This window comes from Homalodisca vitripennis, chromosome 7, assembly GCF_021130785.1.
Source record: "Homalodisca vitripennis isolate AUS2020 chromosome 7, UT_GWSS_2.1, whole genome shotgun sequence".
Classification (NCBI taxonomy): domain Eukaryota; kingdom Metazoa; phylum Arthropoda; class Insecta; order Hemiptera; family Cicadellidae; genus Homalodisca; species Homalodisca vitripennis.
The window spans coordinates 25,210,903-25,237,178 of NC_060213.1; the positions used below are offsets into that span (position 1 = coordinate 25,210,903).

Here is a 26,276-nt window from a genome sequence, read left to right on the forward strand (position 1 = left end):
GTGGTGGAGATAAGATATTATAACAAAAGAACAATACAAAACATCACATCCAAACTGTTACCTGTAAGCAGAGGAGTGCCACAAAAATCTTAGGCCCTGTTCTGTTTGTTTTGTTTACTAATGCCTCATCTTCTAAATACACACTCCTCTACTTTAATGTATGCCGACGATACTACTGTTCTACTCACTGAGACTCTACAGAAGATACAGCACTAAATATATTGTACCAGTACTGCCATTCAAATGACCTAATAGTCATTGTGAGCAAGACCAAACAACTGGCATTTGGTAGAAGACGAGATGGAATTCCATCTCGTCCAGAAGTTAACATGCAACGCAAGGCAACATTTCTTGGCGTGAAAATTTACAAAACTCTTTCATGGTCTGGGCATGATAAAGACCTATCCAAGAAATTAAACACCAGACTCTTTGTAATCAAAATAATTCACCACATCAGTGATTTAAGCACTGCAAAGAAAACTTATTGTGCCTTTTTGAAGTCTCATCTGAGGTACAGCATTGCTATATGGGGAGACACTACCTACAAAGGCTTCTTCTGACCCAGAAGAAACTCTGAAGTTGTGACCCTCTACATCCAGGAAGTGATTATGTTTGCTGATAGGAATGAATTCCCTTGAGGAACAGATGTACAACACTCAACATGGTAATAACTACATCCTGCCAGCACACCATCTATTACTGTATGAGAGGAAGCCGTCATAACCTCATGGGAGACAAACTCTACAACTTGCTGCAGACCAAGATAAAGACTCAGAAGGAGAAAAGCCTGAAGATGGTACTGAATAAATGGCTGGTGACAGTTTGGAGGCCATTACACACTGGAAGAATATCTACATAGGACACATGACCATCTTAGGCATCAAGACTACTCAATTTAACTTATATTTTGTAAATTTAACATCAAGCTTTTTACGCCAATATATTTCTCTTTGAAAATTGCAATTAAAGAGATTTTTACTTTCACAATCAGCAATAATGGTGAGAATTACTACTTATGCAATTCAAACTGTACTGGTTCAAAGTATCGTTATCATATGATTCCTAAAAAAGTTAATAATGAAAAAATTTGTAGAAAGTGAACAGAAAAGAAGTGGTTCTAATCAAGTCCTTTTCCCCAGGTATTATGATTCTTTAGCTGAGAAATATTCTGGTACTCCTTTACATGTACTTTTATTTACTAGCTTTATTTTTATATTATTATTATATTTATGTACTAGCTAAATGCAAATTCAAACCTATGTACCAATAAACGTTTTTATAACAGTGACAATTCATCAAAAAGCCAACTAGTTTTTTACTTATGGCAGAAGTTTATATCACTGTGACATTACATAAGCCTATCACATAAGTTAAAACCCTCCAAAGTGGTACTCATATTACCCTTCTGCAATAGACCAGTTTATGATGATGCACAGTGTTTTTTTTATTTTTTTATTATTAAAATATAATTTATACCTGAAATATATGACTGTTCTAGGTACAATGGCTGCCATATTCAATCTCAAGGACCTGGTGGATCTTATGTCCATGGCTACCCTAGTGTGCTATACCATCGTCGCTATGTCTGTTCTCATTCTCAGGTAGGTGTCACTCTCTCCCTAGAGCTGATAATGGTGCATTGAAAGGTTATGCCAGAACCTCATTCTCTCCCTAAAGCTGACAAGGGTTCATCGAAAGGTTATGGCAAAACCACACTCTCACCCTAGAACTAACAAGGGTGTATGGAAAGGTTCTGCCAAAAACCTAATTCTCTCCCTGACAAAGGTGCATTTGAAAGGTTATACCAGAACCTCACATTTTCAAAACAAGGACCAATCTCTGATCCTCAGACTTCGCATGAAAATGGTCAGTTCAAATTTAAAACTCATAATGTGAAATTTGAACATAAGTTGTTAATTGTTATTTTGCTGAGTGCAGCTAAAAATAGATGTGACTAAGTTTTTAGAATGGCGATGTTAAGCCGATGTATGGATGGATCCGAGGGTGGTGAAAAAGGCACCTATTGTATATGGTTTATTTTATTTCACAGTGTATTATTTTTAGTATGGTTGTGGTATTGCAGGTATCGCACGGAAGGGGAGCGTGATCTAGAGGAACGATTTACTTCGGAATCAGAGAGTTCACCTCTGCTGCGAACTCCATCCCTCAAGAAGCACAGGTTTTATCTTCGCAAGTTTCCTTTTGCAAATATTGAGTTCTCCGTTTACATTCTCAGTAAGTAAAAATTCCAGAGCCGTTTTTATACACATAAATGTGACAATGCAAATTTGTTAATTACCACTCAAATGTACAATGTTTTAATAATAAAAAGATAGTCTGTCCAGGGAAAAATGGTTTGTGAAACAAATTTAAGGTGTCATCACCTGGTTGAGCCTTGATTTGCTGGCGAGGCAACGTAATGGATAGTCCATTTAAAAATTCCACATTGGTTGAATGTTCTAATTAATTTTTTACTTGATGAAGATGAACAACCACCAAATATTGACCACTCTCAAAATGACCAAATTATATGGAGAATGTTGTATGAAATGCAGCAATTTCTTTCTCTAAGTAGATGGAACATTCAAAAATAATTGAGGATCAAAAGTTTATGAACATTGTATAGTTCAAGTTTCAACTTCCTCTCTTGGAACTAAATGTGTAAAATAAACAGCAAATATAATATAATTCCAGATCACAGTACGGAAATCAATACTTTCAGTACGTTTCTATGTAAAGTGAAGTGCATTCAATAGTTTTAAAGAGAGTAACTCATAAACTCCTTCTCCGTAGACCTGGTCTTCCATGTTGCCATCATCAGTGAACTGTGACAGAGATAAGTAATGGACTTGTTTGTTACAGCGCTGTTATGTGGACTCTTGGCGTACACTCTGGTCTGTATGCAGAATGTTGCCTCAGTTCTCACCTTGTCTCCTTACATCATCAGTGAACTGTGACAGAGATAAGTAATAGACTTGTTTGTTACAGCGCTGTTATGTGGACTCTTGGCATACACTCTGGTCTGTATGCAGAATGTTGCCTCAGTTCTCACCTTGTCTCCTTACATCATCAATGAACTGTGACAGAGATAAGTAATAGACTTGTTTGTTACAGCGCTGTTATGTGGACTCTTGGCGTACACTCTGGTCTGTATGCAGAATGCTGATTCAGTTCTTACCATGTCTCCTTACATCATCAGTGAACTGTGACAGAGATAAGTAATAGACTTGTTTGTTACAGCGCTGTTATGTGGACTCTTGGCGTACACTCTGGTCTGTATGCAGAATGCTGACTCAGTTCTTACCATGTCTCCTTACATCATCAGTGAACTGTGACAGAGATAAGTAATAGACTTGTTTGTTACAGCGCTGTTATGTGGCCTCTTGGCGTACACTCTGGTCTGTATGCAGAATGCTGACTCAGAGTTTACCATGTCTCCTTACATCATCAGTGAACTGTGACAGAGATAAGTAATAGACTTGTTTGTTACAGCGCTGTTATGTGGCCTCTTGGCGTACACTCTGGTCTGTATGCAGAATGCTGACTCAGAGCTGCGACCTCGTGTCGTCGCGACCGGAAGGTGGGACCTTATAGAGGAATAATCCGTGGATCCGCCACTAGATTCCGTCTATTCCAAAACCTAACCAGCTTTTGATGACTAAATAAATACTAATAATTTGGGTATAGTTCCGAAAGGTTCCCTAACAAAATACAACTAAAATCTAGACCACCCACGCTAACTTCTCCCGGTCCACCCTGTTCGAAAGCTGCACAACGACTCCTGTGTGCAGAAACCTTCCGGGTCACAGCCTGAAAACCTAGCAGGAACCATCCTACCAGAACCTGTCCGGAAGAATTCCGGATGGTAGGAGGCTCCTATTGTTTGAGCTAAAGGCTAGAGGTCGGCGCAGCTGGCTATAGCGTTCGCGGCAACAGACGGATAACGCGCGCCAAATTCAAAACTGTAGCGGCACTCGCCGCATCCTCCCCCTCCTTCTCCGAGGAGTTCGAAGGCTTAGCCATTAAGAGTGGTAGAAAGGGTGAGAGGAAAGTTATTTGGAAGAGAACCAGTTAAAGTTAAAATTGAGCCAAAAATCTTAAACTAGAACGCAGAGTTTACTAAAATATTCAAATAACACTACCATGCAGAAAGGCGGTGCAGAAACCGCGCCCATTCTCGCTGAACAGCTCCAGTCCTCAACCACAGACAACTTCAACCCATAAGAGGAAAGCAACTAAGATCTATCTATCACCAATATGTCACATACCTGCTAAATACTTCTAACTCTTCCAAGGTTAAGGTTGGGCTTCTTTAAAAAGTTTAATTAAATTATAGAAGGTAGTCTAGGTAAAAGGAATCAGGAATCTGGAAACCGTGTTTGACTGAGAATCACAACCTTCATTCAGCCCCATCATCAGACTCCAGATTTCCCTCCAAAAATAGGCCAAGTAGGAAAGGAGAAGTTAAGGAAATTTTATTCTTGTGAAACTCATAGAATATTTCTTCCATTGTTAGCTGGCCATAATCCTAGTCCTGTTCCCCTTACTTCCCTCCCCCCCTCCCGCTGCGGGAGACAAGCCTGCTACCAACAAGCCAATCTACCGGACGCAGAAATGAGAGGGAGTGAAAGGTCCCCATGACCTCTCTGGAAGAACATATACAATTCATTGTTTTGTTCATATTCTTTCAATAATTGAAATACAGGAAAGGTGGTGAAAAGATGAAATGGCCATTGGAAAAAATAAATCCAAATCTAAATGATGAGGTCTCCTAGTGACTACAGTCATAAGAGGCAAGGAAAGAGGAGAATTGGTCTGCTAACAAGTTCTTTAAACTTATCTACCCTATTAGTTTTTTCAAGATTGTTTGGTAACATATGGCGAGTAGTATACCCTAAATGGGAGTGTTCAGATCGAGAAGGAATGGGCCAACAAACAATAACTCAAAAGAAAAAAAAAAAGTCCCCTGTTGGCTCAGAGTTAGTAGGCCAGGAAATGATTGGTAAAAACCATTAATATGTGGATAGGATAACCACTCTGTATAACTAAACACATACAAATAAATATATATATAACTGACCATTATAAGGTCGTAACACGCATCCTCGAAAATACAAAGTAATATCTATCACGAAAAACCATACACGAACACTAAATTACACAGAGATAAACATTTATAGCAATAAAAATAACGATTGACTAACTGGCGTGAGTGCTTCGCTATAGCTTTAGCCTAGTTGTATATAGGAGAAAAACTTTGTTGAAAAGTCGACTATAAGCTAAATGCTAAATAATGTCGATTCTAAAGCATTTATCGATACAAATTATTCTCTATCCCTAATTGCCTTAAGTTATAACTTAACAAAAAAAATTAATTAAAAGGATAGAGATAGTTTAAAGATGTGTTAATGAAGTGTGTTTGGGGTTGCGCATAGGAGGCAATGAGACCTGTCGCTGCTCCCATTATAGATTACTGAAAAAATATATAAATAAATGCTAAATCAAGGAAGCTGTAAATACTTCAAACAAACAAAAATTTAAACGGCAGATCTCATAACCACCCATCCCCGTGTAAGTGTATAGTAGACAGTTTGGACCAAACATCAGAATTGCCAAACCCAACACCAGGTAGCAAGAGGAGAGCACGCGCAGGTGAACTCCTTAGCCAAATCCACCCTCAGTGTCAGGCACAGCCACCAATGCAGGGTCCCAATGAAGAGTAGAAAAAAGAAAAAGGAAATGTTATTTGTAAGGTGTAATAAGAAAGAAGAATGAAAATAAACTCAAATTAAACCTAATATCACAATGGCTTTTTCGGAATAGAGGAAATATCTAGTGGCAGATCATTGTCGTGGAGTTTGGGAGAATGCACTTTTTAATATGGGATACATGTGCTGACCTCACAAATTTCTTGGTTTTTTTGGGGTCACGCAAGGCAACTGTTACAGGGGAAGTAAAGGTCTCAATTTCCAAAGGTTTAGACCACATAGGCTGCAACTTGGCTGAGATGTGTTTGGGTGCATTACTCAGGTTAAATAGTCGATACCACTATTACCACTATTAGTCGCCGCAGAGCTTACCATGTCTCCTTACATCATCAGCGAACTGTGACAGAGATAAGTAATAGACTTGTTTGTTACAGCGCTGTTATGTGGACTCTTGGCGTACACTCTGGTCTGTATGCAGAATGCTGACTCAGAGCTTACCTTGTCTCCTTACATCATCAGTGAACTGTGACAGAGATAAGTAATAGACTTGTTTGTTACAGCGCTGTTATGTGGCCTCTTGGCGTACACTCTGGTCTGTATGCAGAATGCTGACTCGGAGCTTACCATGTCTCCTTACATCATCAGTGAACTGTGACAGAGATAAGTAATAGACTTGTTTGTTACAGCGCTGTTATGTGGCCTCTTGGCGTACACTCTGGTCTGTATGCAGAATGTTGCCTCAGTTCTCACCTTGTCTCCTTACATCATCAGTGAACTGTGTCAGAGATAAGTAATAGACTTTTTTGTTACAGCGCTGTTATGTGGCCTCTTGGCGTACACTCTGGTCTGTATGCAGAATGTTGCCTCAGTTCTCACCATGTCTCCTTACATCATCAGTGAACTGTGACAGAGATAAGTAATAGACTTGTTTGTTACAGCGCTGTTATGTGGACTCTTGGCGTACACTCTGGTCTGTATGCAGAATATTGCCTCAGTTCCCACCATGTCTCCTTACATCATCAGTGAACTGTGACAGAGATAAGTAATAGACTTGTTTGTTACAGCGCTGTTATGTGGCCTCTTGGCGTACACTCTGGTCTGTATGCAGAATGTTGCCTCAGTTCCCACCATGTCTCCTTACATCATCAGTGAACTGTGACAGAGATAAGTAATAGACTTGTTTGTTACAGCGCTGTTATGTGGCCTCTTGGCGTACACTCTGGTCTGTATGCAGAATGTTGCCTCAGTTCTCACCATGTCTCCTTACATCATCAGTGAACTGTGACAGAGATAAGTAATAGACTTGTTTGTTACAGCGCTGTTATGTGGACTCTTGGCGTACACTCTGGTCTGTATGCAGAATGTTGCCTCAGTTCTCACCATGTCTCCTTACATCATCAGTGAACTGTGACAGAGATAAGTAATAGACTTGTTTGTTACAGCGCTGTTATGTGGACTCTTGGCGTACACTCTGGTCTGTATGCAGAATGTTGCCTCAGTTCTCACCATGTCTCCTTACATCATCAGTGAACTGTGACAGAGATAAGTAATAGACTTGTTTGTTACAGCGCTGTTATGTGGACTCTTGGCGTACACTCTGGTCTGTATGCAGAATGTTGCCTCAGTTCTCACCTTGTCTCCTTGACATCATCAGTGAACTGTGACAGAGATAAGTAATAGACTTGTTTGTTACAGCGCTGTTATGTGGACTCTTGGTGTACACTCTGGTCTGTATGCAGAATGTTGCCTCAGTTCTCACCATGTCTCCTTACATCATCAGTGAACTGTGACAGAGATAAGTAATAGACTTGTTTGTTACAGCGCTGTTATGTGGACTCTTGGCGTACACTCTGGTCTGTATGCAGAATGTTGCCTCAGTTCTCACCTTGTCTCCTTACATCATCAGTGAACTGTGACAGAGATAAGTAATAGACTTGTTTGTTACAGCGCTGTTATGTGGCCTCTTGGCGTACACTCTGGTCTGTATGCAGAATGTTGCCTCAGTTCTCACCTTGTCTCCTTACATCATCAATGAACTGTGACAGAGATAAGTAATAGACTTGTTTGTTACAGCGCTGTTATGTGGACTCTTGGCGTACACTCTGGTCTGTATGCAGAATGTTGCCTCAGTTCTCACCTTGTCTCCTTACATCATCAGTGAACTGTGACAGAGATAAGTAATAGACTTGTTTGTTACAGCGCTGTTATGTGGACTCTTGGCGTACACTCTGGTCTGTATGCAGAATGTTGCCTCAGTTCTCACCATGTCTCCTTACATCATCAGTGAACTGTGACAGAGATAAGTAATAGACTTGTTTGTTACAGCGCTGTTATGTGGACTCTTGGCGTACACTCTGGTCTGTATGCAGAATGTTGCCTCAGTTCTCACCTTGTCTCCTTACATCATCAGTGAACTGTGACAGAGATAAGTAATAGACTTGTTTGTTACAGCGCTGTTATGTGGCCTCTTGGCGTACACTCTGGTCTGTATGCAGAATGTTGCCTCAGTTCTCACCTTGTCTCCTTACATCATCAATGAACTGTGACAGAGATAAGTAATAGACTTGTTTGTTACAGCGCTGTTATGTGGACTCTTGGCGTACACTCTGGTCTGTATGCAGAATGTTGCCTCAGTTCTCACCTTGTCTCCTTACATCATCAGTGAACTGTGACAGAGATAAGTAATAGACTTGTTTGTTACAGCGCTGTTATGTGGACTCTTGGCGTACACTCTGGTCTGTATGCAGAATGTTGCCTCAGTTCCCACCATGTCTCCTTACATCATCAGTGAACTGTGACAGAGATAAGTAATAGACTTGTTTGTTACAGCGCTGTTATGTGGACTCTTGGCGTACACTCTGGTCTGTATGCAGAATGCTGACTCGGAGCTTACCATGTTTCCTTACATCATCAGTGAACTGTGACAGAGATAAGTAATAGACTTGTTTGTTACAGCGCTGTTATGTGGACTCTTGGCGTACACTCTGGTCTGTATGCAGAATGTTGCCTCAGTTCTCACCATGTCTCCTTACATCATCAATGAACTGTGATAGAGATAAGTAATAGACTTGTTTGTTACAGCGCTGTTATGTGGACTCTTGGCGTACACTCTGGTCTGTATGCAGAATGCTGACTCGGAGCTTACCATGTCTCCTTACATCACGTTCACTTTGTTGTTGCTCATCATTCTTATCCTCATTCTGTTTGCGGGAATACCTTTCGACTCAACTGCAACAACGTTCCAGGTGCGTTATCTGTTTCATTTTACAATCAAAATTCACTGTAACCTTCAGTTATTCCTACTGCCAAATGATTTACGTTTTCCTGAAAATTTTTAGCTGGTGAATGTGAGTTGGTCTGGCTTGTAAACCACAAGCACAATACAAAATTACTTTTGTGAATAATTTAACTGCTCCATTTCAAATTTTAGCATGTTTTTCAGGACAGAAAATGTGAAGAAAAAAAAGTTGTGTTCCGGTGTAACGTGCTAAAATATCATTAGATTCGAAACTCTTTCCACTCCAAATATCTTGAATCTGTTTCCTCTGTAAAGTGTATTTAATTTTAAGACTAAACCACATTATATCAGTTGTTTGTAAAAACCCTAAACGGTGATACTTGTATTTGATCTAGTAGGCCTATATATTAAATTATTATACATATTATACTGGTTAACTCCTAACTCTAAATGGTCATGTTTCAGTTACATGTGAAAGCCCCGCAATTTTGTCTATCTGTTTCAATTTTCACTATTCATGCCCAGTCCTGACTTTCTCATCATGGAACTCTTTCTTAATGAGATCACATCCGAATTCGGCCAAATCACTTGACTTTAATTACGAAAGATTTAAAAGAAATTATAATTTTTTGTTTATTGTAATTTTGCCTTCACAACAAAGGGTTTTATCTAAAAACTAGTGGCATCAGGGTGAAGTGTATTTTAGACAAAATTAATTATTCATAAATATAAATCTACATATGTAACAAAATTAAACAATTTAATATCTTTTACTTTAGCTTAAAAAGGTGTAATAGATTTAAAAGAAACAAACGCACAACAAAATTTGGCATTTAACTCTTTTACAGACAGCTCACTGATGATTTCTGCCAACATCCATTTAGTATAATCTTTTTTTAAGTTTACTGGCCACATGATTATCGACCTGTTACTTCAAGATTACATTGATAAATAATATCACAAACAATGATATATTTTTTTTAGTTGGTTATTTTAAATATTTTGGAGTTCTGTGACATTATAAAATGTAAACAACGAAGATAGTTGTTCAAATTAATTGTGCAGGCGGTCTTTTTTTACTTCATACAGTGTTGTTTTCAAGTTATTATTTGAGGTTCATAATTTTTAATTTTTACATTTGAAGGATAAAGGAAGGAAACATGAAAGATTGCCAAAATATTCCAAAAGGGAGTCCTTAGAACTGCACTGGTGAACACAAATGTTAAGTATAAGGTTTTCGTGTATTTTGAAATTTTATATAAATAATTCTACACTGTTTGTCCTATCCACTTGAACTAGACCTAGGTAATTTATTTTAGTATAGAATACTGTTTGAATTATTTTTTGTTAAAAAAAAAACTGTTTATAGACCGATATCACAGAAAGCAAAGGTCAAAAGAGTTCAAATGTAGACTTTTGCAGAAAAATTGTATGTGTCTAAAAACCTAACCTTTCAAATTTTGTTCTGGGTTAAGAAATAAATATAAATTGACAGAAATAACTTAGTTAACACTATTTTTTTAACCCCATTTGTAAGACAAATAGTAACAAAAATTGGAAACGCACTTTGGGGAATTCTTGGAAATAAAGAATTTTTATCAAATAATTTTTCTTCAAGAATTCAGCTGATTTGAAGTAAAACACAAAAGAATTAACTTGTTAACTCAAAAAATAAAAATGTTTTAATTTGTTTGGTAAAAGCTCGTTTTTTTTATTTTTAAATCAGCTTGACATTTTTGCAATGCAACCAAAATATGCTTGGCTGAAAGATTAAAAATCATGTGGTATTTATACCTTAGATAGTTAAGCAATCAAATGTTCTAAGTATCTGGCTTTTTTAAAATATTTTTTATCTTTCATAGTTCAGTATTAGAATTGTAAAAGTTATATTGTCTAGTGAGGGACGCTAAAGTCATGTCTTGTCCAGATGCCTGGCTTGCCGTTGACTCCAACTCTCAGCATATTTGCCAACACCTACCTCATGTGCCTCATGGATCTGTCCACCTGGTATAGTTTCTCTATCTGGCTGGCAGCAGGTAACTCACTCAAGTTTCTTCTTTACAGATTAAATGATTATTTGGTTGCTCTTAAACTAGGGTCGGCTCTTTCCAACCACTCTTGACTTGCAACATTTTCTACACTGTGTTGAAAATTAGAAAGTACAGACCAATCTAATTTTTTTGTCTGCAAATTTTAGCAATGATGTTTTCCTTTGTTTGCTACTTAAATTAGTTAGTCCCCCTAAACAAGAAGTACAAATTTACTTCACTGTATAGGGGAGCAAAATCAGGTTGCTCTGTAAGGGGTAACGTTAACAGCTATTTTACTGTCAAAACTATTTACACTTAAAGCTCAGATTTGAACTTATGTTTTTGTCCTCTCAGCTTGGAGGGCCACTTAGGTGACCTTAGGTGTTCTATCCGATAAGTAGGAGGTTTATGACCACGTCCTGTCCCTCAGCTTACCCGGGGCTTTTCTAATGGCCCTTTCAGTTTTGGCCATTCAGCTCATCAGGGCATTATGTGTAGCCATATGTGTTCTATCTGATAAGTAGGAGGTTTATGACCACGTCCTGTCCCTCAGCTTACCCGGGGCTTTTCTAATGGCCCTTTCAGTTTTGGCCGTTCAGCTCATCAGGGCATTATGTGTAGCCATATGTGTTCTATCCGATAAGTAGGAGGTTTATGACCACGTTCCTGTCCCTCAGCTTACCCGGGGCTTTTCTAATGGCCCTTTCAGTTTTGGCCGTTCAGCTCATCAGGGCATTATGTGTAGCCATATGTGTTCTATCCGATAAGTAGGAGGTTTATGACCACGTCCTGTCCCTCAGCTTACCCAGGGCTTTTCTAATGGCCCTTTCAGTTTTGGCCGTTCAGCTCATCAGGGCATTATGTGTAGCCATATGTGTTCTATCCGATAAGTAGGAGGTTTATGACCACGTCCTGTCCCTCAGCTTACCCGGGGCTTTTCTAATGGCCCTTTCAGTTTTGGCCGTTTAGCTCATCAGAGCATTATGTGTAGCCATATGTGTTCTATCCGATAAGTAGGAGGTTTATGACCACGTCCTGTCCCTCAGCTTACCCGGGGCTTTTCTAATGGCCCTTTCAGTTTTGGCCGTTCAGCTCATCAGGGCATTATGTGTAGCCATAGGTGTTCTATCTTTAAAAATATCTACAATGGGTTTAGCCTTGGATTTAATCAATGTTTTTTTTTTATGTTTTATAGATCAATGTATCAAAAGTTATTTTTTATAAGTAATGTTTTAGAATAAGTTTAGTTATGTAGTTTTTAATCATTGACTATGTACCAGTTTTTATTACATTGTGATACCAGAAAACGTATTGTACAATAAATATTTGTCTATTGTCTATCTGATAAGTAGGAGGTTTATAACCACGTCCTGTTACTCAGCTTACCCGGGGATATCTAATGGCCCTTTCAGTTTTGGCTGTTCAGCTCATCAGGGCATTATGTGTAGCCATAGGTGTTTTATCTGATAAGTAGGAGGTTTATGACTACGTCCTGTCCCTCAGCTCGCCCGGGCCACTCCTAATGGCCCTTGCTGTTTTGGCCGTTCAGCTCATAGGCCACTATGTGTGAATGAAACATTGTAACAACAGGTGGTTAGTTCGGTGCTGCCAGTAGCAAAACGAAATGAAATGTATTATCTTCTTACTAAAGGAACCAGTAATGACCTGGACAGGATATTTTCAGAAATAGAACGACCCATAACAATAAAGAGTGGTTAAACATAGATTATGTAACCAGTGTGTAGCTTTGTATTCAGTCCAAGACCACAACCAGCGCTTATGTCTTCTCCAATGGGTTAATATTGACTCAGGTAGTGGCCAACATTCCACACATAATGCTAGTTTGCCTAGGTCTAGAAATATCTTCTTATAAACAGTCGACTGTGTTCTTCATATCGAATATAGTGTTTTAAATATCCGTATGATGTGTTATCAGGTTTGGTGATATACTTTGGTTACGGACTGCGACACAGCACCGAGAACCAAGGTCAACACAGAACACTGCCCAAGGTTGAATACGAGAGACTTCAGCAAAGTGAACAAAGTCAGTCTGGAGAAACGAGCGCAGCTCAGCGAGTCATCAAGGCTCAAGATGCCGGGACTCAAGAAGTGCAATTAGGCATCACCTATGTTCATTGATCTATCTATCTCAAGTGTTTATTTATATTTGGTTATTAGGATAAGTTTACTTTACTACATTCCTTCGTACCGGCTGTTTTCGATTTGTAAACAAAGCAACACCGAAGGTATGGTTGGAAGGTATAGTGAGCGCAGCTTATCGTGTCAACAAGACAAGTCATCGGAACTCAACAAATGTATCTGAGGATTTCGTATATTCATTGATCTATCTACCTCAAGTGTTGATTTTTATTTGGTTATTTCTATAAGGTTACCTTACTTTATTCCATAGTACAGGTTGTTTTTGATTTGTAAACAAACCAACACCGAAGGTATGCTCATGCCGGGTCCATCTTTGAGAAGATTTGATCGTTGATTTTTGCACCCCAATATCTCTCAATGTGTGATGTGCTATCAATCAAGCGCACTAATATTAATTATTAATCTTTGTTAATAACGACAGTAGACTGCAATTGTACAATAATAGATTGGTAATAGTTCATGAGTCAATCTTAAGAGTCGTTAAAACAAAATTTTTAAAATAAATAAAATGTTCCCATCAACATTACAATGCGAGAATTATAATAGCAACTATGTACGATTGTTGTACAATAAGTTTTACAAATAAATTTGTGAATAGATGAATTTATATTTAAAAGGTAGTTTCGTATCGATTTTAAGAATATTTTAAAAACATCTACGATTTAGTTGCATAATCTTTAACCCGTCTCTACTTCGAATATCTGTGATCTGTTTTAATATCTTCCAGGTTACTTTATTTGAAAAAAAAAATAAAACTATCTTTTATTTATTTAAACTTCATTACGAAAGATAAATATTCAATTGAACCGATTTTTATCTATTAAAGTATTTTAATACAGATGTGGTAGCTAATATGCCATATTTCAGGGAGAGCATATATAATTATGATTGGGCTGGCATGTATTTACCAAGCAAACAGAAAACGATCAATTCTATTATCCACTCAATCAGTAGATTTAAGATTTATTTTGTAATGAAACTAATACGTAACGTACGTACGTTGCTGTAGTATGTTTTTTACTATATACGTAATTTTCAAACAGTGTAGTACCACATTTCAGTGACTGACACCAGTGGTGCTAATAATGGTCTTTCTGAATTCTATTACGTAGAAACTGTGATTATGGAAGCTTGTGTGTAAGGGCTTCTCCACCAATTGAGTGGAAAGGTTAAGGTTTTGTTGTTATTTGTTGTTTGTTATTTTTTGTTAAAAAAATAATGAGTTAGTCGCCTTTTATATTATGTAAGCAGTAATTTTTCCTTGTATTTACACTATTTCTGTTTCCTTTCTTCAAGCTATTGTTGAGACTTAACTAAATTGTTTGTAAACCAAACTTTAGTCGTTCTAAACAATTTCTAAATTAAAATTTTATTACACCAACACTGCTTTAACAAAATTATTTAAAATGTGTTGGAGGTTTAAACATTTGTATTCTGATTAATTTGTGATATAAAAAAAGTTCTTGATAATATAGTCAGTTTATTAGTCATTTTTAGTTTTTTGTTTGTTTGTTTAAAAGTGATTTTGTCAACAAGCATGATTTAGTTTGAAAAGCATTAGAAGTTTCTTAAATAGGAAAATGGTTAAATAGTTGTTGATTTAATTTACGTTGTTTGACTGTTCTTTCATGCAATGATGCAATTCAAACTGAATTTTCCAAAAACAAATTAAAATTCTTACTTTGAATGTCAAATCAAATTTTTACACTATATACTAGTACAGCATAGAATGTAAAATCTACCCTATCTGTTTACCTTCAAATAAGTACACAATTAATTATCCATTACATTAAAATCAGTACCAATTTAATCTATTAGCGTTACTGTAAGTATGGCCCAGTCATAAAGAAAACAACCTACCTTTCTTGGTTTAAGCTATTTAAATATTCAATTGAAATAAATACATTTTAACTTTTATTGAATAATACTAGACTCACAAGCATAGAAAATTAATGTAAAATACAAGAAATAACTGCTTGTAGAGTCCTTGACTTGGTCGTGCACAAGTAACAGGACAAGTACCTCATCATATAAAAAAAATAGTGATTACTGCTCACTTACAAACTCACTCTGGTTGAAAGTTTATTTCACTTCAGTAAGGAAATCCAGTAATCCAATTGCTAAAAGACTGAGGATTTCTTAGCTGAACGTGAAATTGCATAGTAACAAAAAGAAATAAGTAAATGTTACATATTGTATTTTTTTAGTGATATATTTCTATTTAACGATTAAATAGATTATTTTGAGGAATTTATATATTGATGTACATGGTAATATGATCATGATCAAAATCTATTTGTACACGATCAATATTTTGAACTTTTAGTGGTGTTGGCTAACTATTTTCAAATATTTTAATATAAATAATATTGTCTGTTGATAACTTAAACTGTTATTAGAAGTTAATCAAATTTAATAATTTGTAATTTTATTATGATCTTGTAATCTTTAATTTTATATAAAATTTCTTGTAACAAATGGTGTTGTTTCTTTTGTAAGATGCCAAGAGTACAAAGATTAGCTTTCAATTGGTTGAAAACAAGTTTTAAAAACATTGAATACTTTTAAAACACTAATACACCTCCTATGTAGATAGAAAAACACACAAACACAAAATATGATGTATTAATAACGTTAAATAACACGTTTTTTAAACCATCAATAAGTAGAAGAAGCCGCTAATATTTTTGGGGAACCGATAAATCTTCATCAAACCGATGTCATTCTTGAGAAAGCAATACAAAACAGAACAAATAAAAACTTGAGAAAATCTCAAATAAATTATTATAATACCAAAATAATGGTTTTTCTTTTCTTTCTTTTGTAAAGCAGTAACATTAACCTCAAGGAAAACGTTCCTTGGAGAAATGATAATCATCTCAGCAATTTGAAATGATCCTTAGTGAAATGACAACTGATACAACCTTGAGAAAATCAGGACTATCCTTGAAGAATTCAGTAATAACCTCGAGACCACTTTAAGTCCATTAATATATTTTTGGTTAGTCACCGGGACAACATTTTGTTTTAAACAACCACAGTGTTTACTTCTGGGTGGTTTATACTTCTAGTTGAACTTACACTAGGTACAGGTCTAGAAGTGGCACATCACAAACTGCAACTTTCAAGGTAATGGAGTTGTAAGGGTGAATCTATGGGTTTAGTTTACTGTGGAGAATGACTGTTGCAGGGTGGTCACTCAAAAGCTTTTTGTCAACAAATTCCTGGGGTTGTTTTTTTTGTTTCTTGAATATTTCAGATTATCGTCCATTTTCAAACCAAATGTAACAACTCGAATACTACATTTAACTTTTATACCGAGTGCAACAGCAACGGTTTTTCGTCGCCAGTTGTATTTGTAGAAAATGCCACGAAGCTGCGGTGGGTGGCCTTGCAAATTTAGTCACCAGCGGTGTATGCGAGAAGTTCAGTGACGATTAATCTTGTATACCTAATAATTTTCTTCTTTGTCACATTTGAAAAATATATATATATATATATATGCAATGAGGAAAAATAAAGAGTTTGAATAGTTACCAATACAGTGGCCATCTAGATTTCTAAGATTGAAAACTAGCCAAACCATATTGTTCTTTGAAATATCTATTACGTTATTTCGTCCAACATTTTGCTTTCAGTCCTTTGGATGGTCATAAATATCGATGATTCCATATCATTCGATAATCATCATCTGATTGTGTTGGTGGCCGCTAATTATACTGCAGCTGTGCGCTATTCTTTGGCTAATCCTGTGTGGTCTGTTCCCCTCAAAATCTTCTGGTAAAGGTCAAGTTTAGTTTGTACATGTTTCAATTAACTGTTTCCTTACATTTAGATGTTCAGTTATCTGATCTCATCTATCTGAAACAGCTGATCATTACTATCCAGTAGAACCAGTTAGTCAGGAGGTAAGTTAAGTACAGTGATCTCTTTTGGCTGTTGTGACAGGATATGATTGAAGAAATGGCGATCATATTTGCAAAATTTTTATTAGAAAAAGAATAGCCTACACAAACTTACAATACATAAAATAAGTATTACAAAAACGTAATGAGTTGTTTCAACATTTTTATCAAGATTGAATCATTTATGATATACTTAAAACTTTTACCTTAAATCTATACATCATAACAATAAAAGTCAAGACAGCAACGTAAGATAATAGTACGAAAAATACTACACACAATTATTTACAAGTCAGATTGAAGATATTTACAAGACACAAATAAATACAAAATGCAATCACAATTTGGGCATGTACAGGACACTCAATTTCCTAGTGACATAGGGCGATTTTTATCACAAAGTTCTTTCATCATACTCAACTCTAGACAGTCCAGTCTGTGACTATTTTCTAATTTAACTGTACAAATCAATATATTGCATTGGCACTACATTGGTTAGTAGATATCAGAATTTTAAATTTAAGGTTAACAGCTATCTCAGTATTGTTTTTTTTTTTTTTTTTTTGTTTTTTTTTTTTTTTTTTTTTTTTTTTTTAAAGTTAAATAAATAATACTTTAATGTTTAGGAAGTTTTATGACAAACAGTAATACTACAATTCAGTTTTCGAGACCTACAATTCATTTTTCGAGATCTACAATTCAGTTTTCCTTAGTGGGATGTATAACCTAACAAACCAGATTACAAGTAAGCTAAAGGTGCGCCTACACAAGTTGTAAAATTGTAGTTACAATATCAAATAAAATTATTAAATGGTTTTTGGTAATGGAGGACCTCCAATATAGGTACAGTGTGCTTAATTTATTAAATCAGAATAACAATAACAGTAAAAAAATGAAAAGTTCATAGTTTTTTGAGAAAATATCTGAACAAATTTGAATTTTGAATTTGTTCCATAACAGATTCTATTACAGAAAGTGTTATGTTCTTGCAGCACGTTTAGTGCAGTGAAACGGTCGTAAAATATAAGTTTAATACAATCGAATCCTACCACTTACAAACAAATGGAATGGAATATATAAAACACTTAATTGAATATCAGTTTCATGTACTCTGAAAATGATTAAAAATGGCCTATTGCTGTCTAGTATTACCTGCTAGACTGTAAAAACAATACTTATCAATTCTTTGGCAATGTTACGTTTACGTTACTTAATCAAAGATGGAACTTTTTACCAACGTTTAACGTAAAACGCCAAATGCTGAACGATGGTGGTTAAACCAATAATAACTGGACAAGTCAATAATTGACAGAAACACCAGGCAGTGAGTTCACAGAAGACGACCACGGCAGTTGTTGCTGTTGCAGTAACACAACATGACCTTGCCCGGAACGCTGCCCACGTCGTAGTTGTAGTCCCAGGTGAGCTCGGTACCCGCTGGGATGTATTGATTGGCGAAGAACGCCACCCATGGGAACCGCAAGTCGTGTGTGTCAACGAACACATTCTGGACGAAAACATTTGGGCTACAAGAGTGCTGTGGACAAACAACAGAGAATTATTAATGACTGCAATTTCCATTCTCAAACAGCATTTATTTCTGAACCGATGTGATGAACCTCTAGGGTGCTCTATAGTTAACCCTCAAATTGGCCATATAGTAATTTATGTACTGGTAAGCCCATTTTGGCTATTTTACATGGGTTTGTCAAAACTGTTAAAAATATACATGCTTTATGGAAAGGGACACTTATCCAAAACGGCCAAAATGGGCTTACCAGTACATAAATTACTATATGGCCAATTTGAGGGTTAACTATAGTGCACCACATCGGTTCAGAAATATTTATTTATTTATTTTGGCAAAGTATATAGAATTTGAATATTGATAAGGAAAATATTAGCACTCATACAACAAATTTGCAAAAACTAATGGTTGCTGGACAATTAGCACAAAACCACAAATATTGAGTTCCCTAATCGTGTATTAAAATATTTTTGGAAAAATCCACAATAGCCAGAAGACAGAATTTATCATCCAATAACAAAATATGAGACACTGTCTGTGTAAAAATATACAAGGTGTCCAAAAAGTCCCGGAATGGTTAGTCTTAAAAAGGTTTAGATAGAGCTACAAAAATTGCTACAGTATTACTAAACATAAAAAATCAAAATTAACACATATTCAGTGACCCGTTACTTTCACAAAGGGATGGTCCACAAGGAGTCAGAGTAAAATTTTAAATTTAAGCATAGGTTGTTATGCACATTACATTAAAGGTTTTTATTAGTACTGTACAATATCGTAAACCCGAGCTCAAACGCACAACTGGTCCAGAAATGGCAGCCATTGACAGATGGCTAGTATTTGCAACTATTAGGTAAATGTAATAAAGTTCATGATAGTTTTATTCATTTATTCACAGGCAAAAGTAGAGTAATTGATGACTGCTGTATCCCATTACAATGACATAATCTAGGAATGAAATAGCAATGATTTGAGCGTTAGTAGTTTATTATTTACAGTGCTTAATTTCAAATCCAAGCCATCTGGGAACAGGTGCCATTTCCAGCTCAGTTGTCCGTTTGAGCTTGGGTTATTTTATTATTATTATTTAATTTCCCTTCTCTTCGTACAAGTTCACAACACACAAATAATTTGATTTTACACATATATTTTAAATAGTCTATATACTTTCAAAATTTCAAGTACGATTATAAAACAAAACTTAATTAATACAAGACGCACTTAAACTAAACATTATTATTTCAATGTGTCATATTCAAACGTATAAAGTTCTTATACATTCTAGGGCAATTACTCACATTCAGGTATCTGCCGATGTTTCCATGTGTTTTGGCATCCATGATGTAAACGTTTTCATCGTCACCATACATATCTCGGACTGATGGGTACTTGGATTCGTGTTCGTCATTCTCCATGATACTTGCGTTAAACATCTGCGGCTTGCGAACTGCAACAATTCTCATTACTTAAGTACAAAAAAATTGATCACATTGAGAAAAATATTCCATTGTTACATATATACTTCCAGTTTGGTAATGTTGAGGTTTTGCAAGTATATTAATTTTTATACCTCTCTTTGGTAGGTTGTTTAGTACTGTACCTTTTACAACAGGTATTAAATTTCAAGACTTACCTTGAAGTAAAATAATAATATTCAGAGAACAAATTTAATACTAATACTGAATACTGAAATAATACTACTTTTCATATATTACTAATCACATTTTTTTTTCTTTTTTTTTTCCCCCCCCCAATGGTTAGAGACAGGTTACTAAAAGGCTGTAATTCAGTGGTGCCGCTGTACAAAATTTATAAAGAAAAGAAAAACTGAGGATTAAGTCAAGAAACAATATTAAATAAAAGGTTCTGTTGTATATAATTATACAGGGACTTTCTAACTTATTAAGAACTGGAAATAAAATTTTATTTGAGAAATTTTGGAGTCTGGTACACACATTTTATGACCAAAACTGTATTTTATTTAGCACTTGACGTATTAGCGGAAATTCTTGCAGGATCAAAAATTTTCATCACTTCCATAAATTAACCACAAGGTACGGGAAATGAGTCTACCTTACCAGGGTTTTAGCATTGTCTTTTAAATTTAACTTGCTCAGTCAAAACAAGAGGGATTTCAACAAGAGTTGATTTTATGTTGTAAAGTAGAACAGTAAGCTGCTTTTTGGATTACTCGAGTAAATTTCAATATAAAATACAGAGAATAAGCAGTGTGACTTTTTGACACTTGGAGTTTTGTTACTGATTCAACAAGACCAAAAATCCCGTTTGGTCATTCTAACCCAAATTCTGATAAGGCATTTGGATGCCCAACAGATTGACCAACCACCGTACAGCCCAGACTTGGTACAGATTTCCACTTGTTCCGCACCAAATGAGTTTCTTGGCGGCTTACATTTCCATATTGAACATTCAGAAGAAACATTTAAACAATAATGGAAACTATAAAAAAAAAATATAGAGAAGGATACAACAAATTTTCATTATGAAAATCTGTAATAGTTTACATTTAATGAGAAATTGGACCCCTATTTTCCAAATAACTTTTGTACTCTGTACAGCTGTGAAGTCACTACCAGATTCCTGTGCGCCCATCCAAGGTGTTTTTGAAAGGGTTTATACTGATGCATTCCTAGATTTCTATATTAGTATTATCTAGCCATTCATCATTATACTCGTACCATTAGTATTTATAATATAAAATCAATCCACAATAAGTGATCAGTTTAGTAGTGGACAGATACAGTGAAGAGATTGAACTGTCATGCCAAAAGCAATTGAGAGAACAAAAATACATCCAGCCAACTATCCACTACTGTTTTCCCAAACAAAGCAAAGCACATCATGAATGAACAGCAAGTAATGAAACTTAAAAAACACACAAATTAAGAAACAATGGCGATTTTAATGATTAAACTCATTGAAATGATAAAAATAAGAAATAAAAATCCTGTTTACGACTAGAGAGACAAGAAGAGAGTTGTGAGTATAAAGGTCTAAAGTTACTTTAACCAAACTGTGACCATTGATCTGAGAAACAAAATTATTATGAATGAATGCCTTGCCATCGCTACACAGACCCACTCTTACCTTTTTCAGAAAACGGTGACACCGTGTAGTAAAATGCATCTATAACAATTTATAGGCTTAAGATTATCTAAAATAAAATTCAGTATTATGTTTACAATGGTTGTCAAGGTGATGCAAATAATCCTTAGTGCACAAGATGAATGGACTTAAAAGGTTATTGAATTGCTATAAAAGAACTTGAACGTTTAAAGAATTATAACTAATATGTAAGATTTCCGGTTCACACTGCATCGAAACATGGCTGAACGTGATTACGTACTTGAAAAATATTTCAGCCCCACTGTGGAAAACTATCTTCAGTCAAACACATGTTAAACTGAAATCAGTTCACATGTACATGGTGCAATTAAAACAAAACCCAAAAACTTCATGAGTGAAAAACAATTCTATTGTAAAGCATGTAAAATGTGAATATACTGAAATTAACACATATTTTCTTCCATAAAAAGATCTTAACCTAATATACTACCTAATTTTTTTACAGTTTAATGAAGTAACTTTTAAGGAAAAGTAAAATATGTAAACAAGGAGTAAGTATTAAATTTATTTTTGTCTGGATTGACTGGTTTACTCAAAGACTTACATAATTGCCATTACAACTTGCTGTTTATTTTTATCCCAAGAACTACAGTAGTTCTGTAAACACGTTTCATAATTTTATACAGCAACTGGTAGATATGTAATTTAAATTTAAGATTTCATTTAAAAAAATTCTGTTTTTATATTTATGGCAAAATAACTTGCTAAAAAGTTAATGCATATACAGAGATCAAGATTCAGTACAGTAGACAACCCGTTTAGTCTACTACAAGTCAGAACTATATTATTTGCACAATGGAGTAACTCTATTATACCAATTAAATAACTAAAATGCACAATAAATAGAAAAAGTGTTAGGGGTGAACCTTGTAGAATACCATAACCTCTTCTTTGCACATTTGCAATAACTGTCATGATTATTGCAAGTAACTTAAATGGGAGAAAATCCTACTTGAGTTACGATAACATTATATATATTTAGTTTAGAGATCAATAGCGCCACCAATCCACAATAAATTATTACGCAATTACTTTGCTAGTGCCAAATTAAAAAAGGTCATATATTGCCAGATGATTTAAGCCTAAGAAGCCCATTCTAATGAGTACTCTATGGACTAATAGATTAAGTAATTTCTAAACCATGATTGAGGACCAGGCAGGTGTGTGATTGCAAGGACAGAATCACTCAGAGATTACCCATCCACGGAGCAACAACACGTTTATTTATCTTGTAATAAGCATTTTAACTGCCAGTCAAGGCCACTGGAAAATCCCTCACAAGTGCTTGCAAATTCCATGAAGCTACTATATTTACTTGAATTTATTAGATAACTTCACTAAAAAAATGTTTAAGTTGAACTTCTAAAAATAGGTGTTTAATTAGCTATAACGAATTTGACCAAATGTTATCTTTCGTAACCTATGATAAACGGTTTAAACATGAAAAACCCATATACACATTAACATTGTCTTGAAAGGTAATATTTAATTTTTATTATATATAAACAGAGAATGGTGAATTATGCAAAAGATACTTAAAAATTGTTCTTTCATTGATTCTCCAGAACTATTTGGAGGTGTGGAAACAGTAAAATACTATGTTTGGTGTGGAAAGGAGAATATCATGTCATATTTTGGCCACTATCTATTTTAGGATAATACGATTCAGAATAGTTTGTAAATGTAATGTCTAGCAAAATAAATGAGTAGACGCAGAACCCATTACAGATCACTGACGAGATATCTCACCATGTAGTGTTCCTTACGAAACAGTGACGAATTCACTATGTCATAGCATATTGTTTGGCTCCTAAGTCTGGTAGATTGCAGCAATGTATTTTTTGGCAATATAATTGCTACAAAAAAGAAATTTAAAAAAACTTTTTACAAGGAAAATTTAAAGCCACAATGTGTTAAATGTGGGCTGTGGGGTTGGTGAGAGACGGGCTCCATGTCCAAGTGTTGAATCTTTCCAAATTTTTGTCGGTAGCAATGGGGTTAGCGCACTATTGTGAGTGCAGAATTCTGTGTGCTCTGGTAAATTTCTGGTTTCTAACTTCCCCAGTGTCTCTCACAGTACACATTAGAATTTATGGTTTGACCATGTGGTAAATATTTGACGATAATCACACCTTGTGAATCCCAAAAAAGATCATCTTAAGTTTTCTGGCATTCTGTTGAACTTACTTGAAGGGGGTTGATTTTTTCCTTGAGATTGTAGTAATGAATCTAGGTTTAATCTCCATTTGTTCCAGAAAATCATTTACTGCAGCTTCATATCGGCAAAGATCTGTCCAGAAACTTTCAAGATGCTGAGATTTCATTTTAGAACTATGCATTCTATGCACCCAACAGCGCACACTTTGTACCCTAAGTTGTGAATCATATGATGATTCGTTCCTTAGAAATATGAAGAAGAGAAGTGATTTCATGTTGGTTTATTTGTCTGTTTCTCCAAATAGGCACATCAACATGAGACTGATTTTCATCTTTGTCACACTTTCTGGACGGCCGGAACGAGAAGAATCCTTCACATTCAATTTCCCACCTTCACAACTATTAGCCCTTGCAACCCACTTTCTAACAGGACTGATGTCCATAGTTTTATCAACATAAACACTCATCATTCGCTGATGAATTTCAATGGTGTACAATCTTCTGCTACAGGGAATTCAATTACCGCTCTTTGTTTCGACTGCGACGGAAATCTTGTCTCACTCATCTTGTATGAGAACATCAGACTAAAAAGACTGATCTAAATTTAGCTGACCTGAAACGAGTCAAAGTCTGACAAACTACCTCGAAATTCACAAGAGTAGTGACCTTGGAAGCATTACTTATCAGACGCCCTTATACCATTAAACTTCAGTACCGGCTAAAACAAATATAAGTGTTTCATTCAACAATATTTGTATACTGTTTTGATAAAAGCAGAGAAATAAAACATTTAATTCAGGATTCTGGACCTTACGTGCACATTTATGAGCAACATGCAAGAGTAAGTTAGGAGTCACCTTCGAACATTTTGTAGGAAGATTCAAAATCTTCCTACAAACTCGACGCTACGCCAATATGAAAAGAAACAACAGCTATTCATTTACATAAATCTTCACTATTTATAAAAGCATTTAGTGTACAAATCTTAAAATTCCTTCCTGTTAAAATTTCTTCCCGCCAGATTGTGACAGTTTTACAATTTACTTGATATACTTTACAGCAAAACATACTTTTCAAACTCAAATGCAGTACTACAAAATACATAGTAATCGATATGTGTAAAATTACGAAAAATTATTTTAACTTACCAGAATCTGCCTCTTCATCACTTATGGAGATGGCATCATCATCTCCTCTTGACTTCCGTGATGATTCTAAAACATATAATATAAATTAAATATGAATCACTCTTGAAGATTAAGTAAAATTGAAGTAAAACTGAAGTAAATACATCAAATCTAGACTAATTATATTCTCTGATTATTACAAATTATAAAAACCTGTGTTTCAAACATTCTCTTTGCAGTATGAGAATTTGATGTCACTATGACCCTGGTCTGCACGAGATACGTTGAAAATACTACCACAACTGTTGACTGGTTAAGATTGCACAAGAAAACAGTACAATAGGCAATAAATAGCAGCATTTGCTATCTATTGGACCCTTTCAGAACCATGTTTAAGACCTAGTTACGGTAGATCACTCTATACTGTTATATACAAATCTAATGGTGTCTCTGGTGTTTGTGTGCATGTTTCTCAATCACGTAAAAAAATACTGAACCGATTGCACTGAAATTTAACCTTTCCAGCGTTATTGACGCGGATCCGCGGAGGGCCACTACAAGCTCAAAACGTTATTGCCTTGGATTCGCGTTTTTGCATTCTTTATTTTCTTACTGCTATGTTAGTTGAATATTTTGCTGCTAGATGGTTCTAGTAGTCATGCGACAAATAGACGGGTTGCCCTGCCTCGAATTCTGTTACAATGGGAGTGGCAAGTGCTTCTAATTGGCCAAACACTGTCTAGCGGGCGTGGCCCCGCGCCTTTCACAAAGTCATTGACGGGAGCTCCCGTCAAGGCATCTAGTCAGTTAGTTAGTGAGAAGCGTCCGGTACACGCACATGTATTTCGGTGTGTTATATCGCTATCTCTTCTGTTGTAGTTATATTCTATTTAAAGTAAATTATTCATATTATATACAGCAGTTTCCAGTATTTATTTAGTGTTTTTTTACCATTATTCGTGTGAATGGCGAATCCAGACGATTCGGAATTTGAAGATTTGGTAATTCTGAGCAATTACTTGGTCAACCCCAAACTTTTTAATATTTTACTACGGTCATAAGGATGTTATCAGAAAGCAAGAAACATAATTCAAGCCCCGCAAGGCTGTCCTACAGGTTGCCGAGCGATAAGAAGGTTCAAAGTCCACGCGATAACAGTGGCTTGCGGGAGACGCGTGGAATGTCAGTTGTGACAGCCCGCCACCAAATAAACACTCTTTGTCTACTTTTGTATTTTTCTAATTTTATTGGTTTGTAATATAGTATATGTTTATCT

The 26,276-nt window shown here is 35.6% G+C and overlaps 2 protein-coding genes across 6 annotated transcripts in view; one reads left to right on the plus strand and one right to left on the minus strand.

Moving 5' to 3' along the window:
* The window catches only part of LOC124365705 (high affinity cationic amino acid transporter 1-like), a 61,521-nt gene extending 45,907 nt beyond the window's left edge, over positions 1 to 15,614 (plus strand). The window contains exons 9-13 of one of the 4 annotated variants that reach the window (XM_046821643.1): positions 1,499 to 1,601; positions 2,084 to 2,235; positions 8,790 to 8,953; positions 10,874 to 10,982; positions 12,913 to 15,614. In XM_046821643.1, the coding sequence (XP_046677599.1) occupies positions 1,499 to 1,601; positions 2,084 to 2,235; positions 8,790 to 8,953; positions 10,874 to 10,982; positions 12,913 to 13,115 (731 nt within the window). In that variant the 3' untranslated portion in view covers positions 13,116 to 15,614. Of the gene's footprint in view, positions 1 to 1,498; positions 1,602 to 2,083; positions 2,236 to 2,862; positions 2,973 to 6,142; positions 6,253 to 8,537; positions 8,648 to 8,789; positions 8,954 to 10,873; positions 10,983 to 12,912 lie in introns of those variants that run through there. The other 3 variants (XM_046821646.1, XM_046821645.1, XM_046821644.1) reach the window with 3 other exon arrangements.
* A 2,690-nt stretch (positions 15,615 to 18,304) lies between these two features.
* LOC124365706 (histone-lysine N-methyltransferase eggless) overlaps positions 18,305 to 26,276 on the minus strand; it is a 127,367-nt gene continuing 119,395 nt past the window's right edge. Inside the window, exons 22-25 of one of the 2 annotated variants that reach the window (XM_046821647.1) lie at positions 25,022 to 25,087; positions 21,678 to 21,716; positions 19,868 to 20,016; positions 18,305 to 18,578 (exon numbers count right to left, since the gene is read on the minus strand). In XM_046821647.1, the coding sequence (XP_046677603.1) occupies positions 18,372 to 18,578; positions 19,868 to 20,016; positions 21,678 to 21,716; positions 25,022 to 25,087 (461 nt within the window). In that variant the 3' untranslated portion in view covers positions 18,305 to 18,371. The remainder of the gene's footprint in view (positions 18,579 to 19,867; positions 20,017 to 21,677; positions 21,717 to 25,021; positions 25,088 to 26,276) is intronic. The other variant, XM_046821648.1, reaches the window with a different exon arrangement.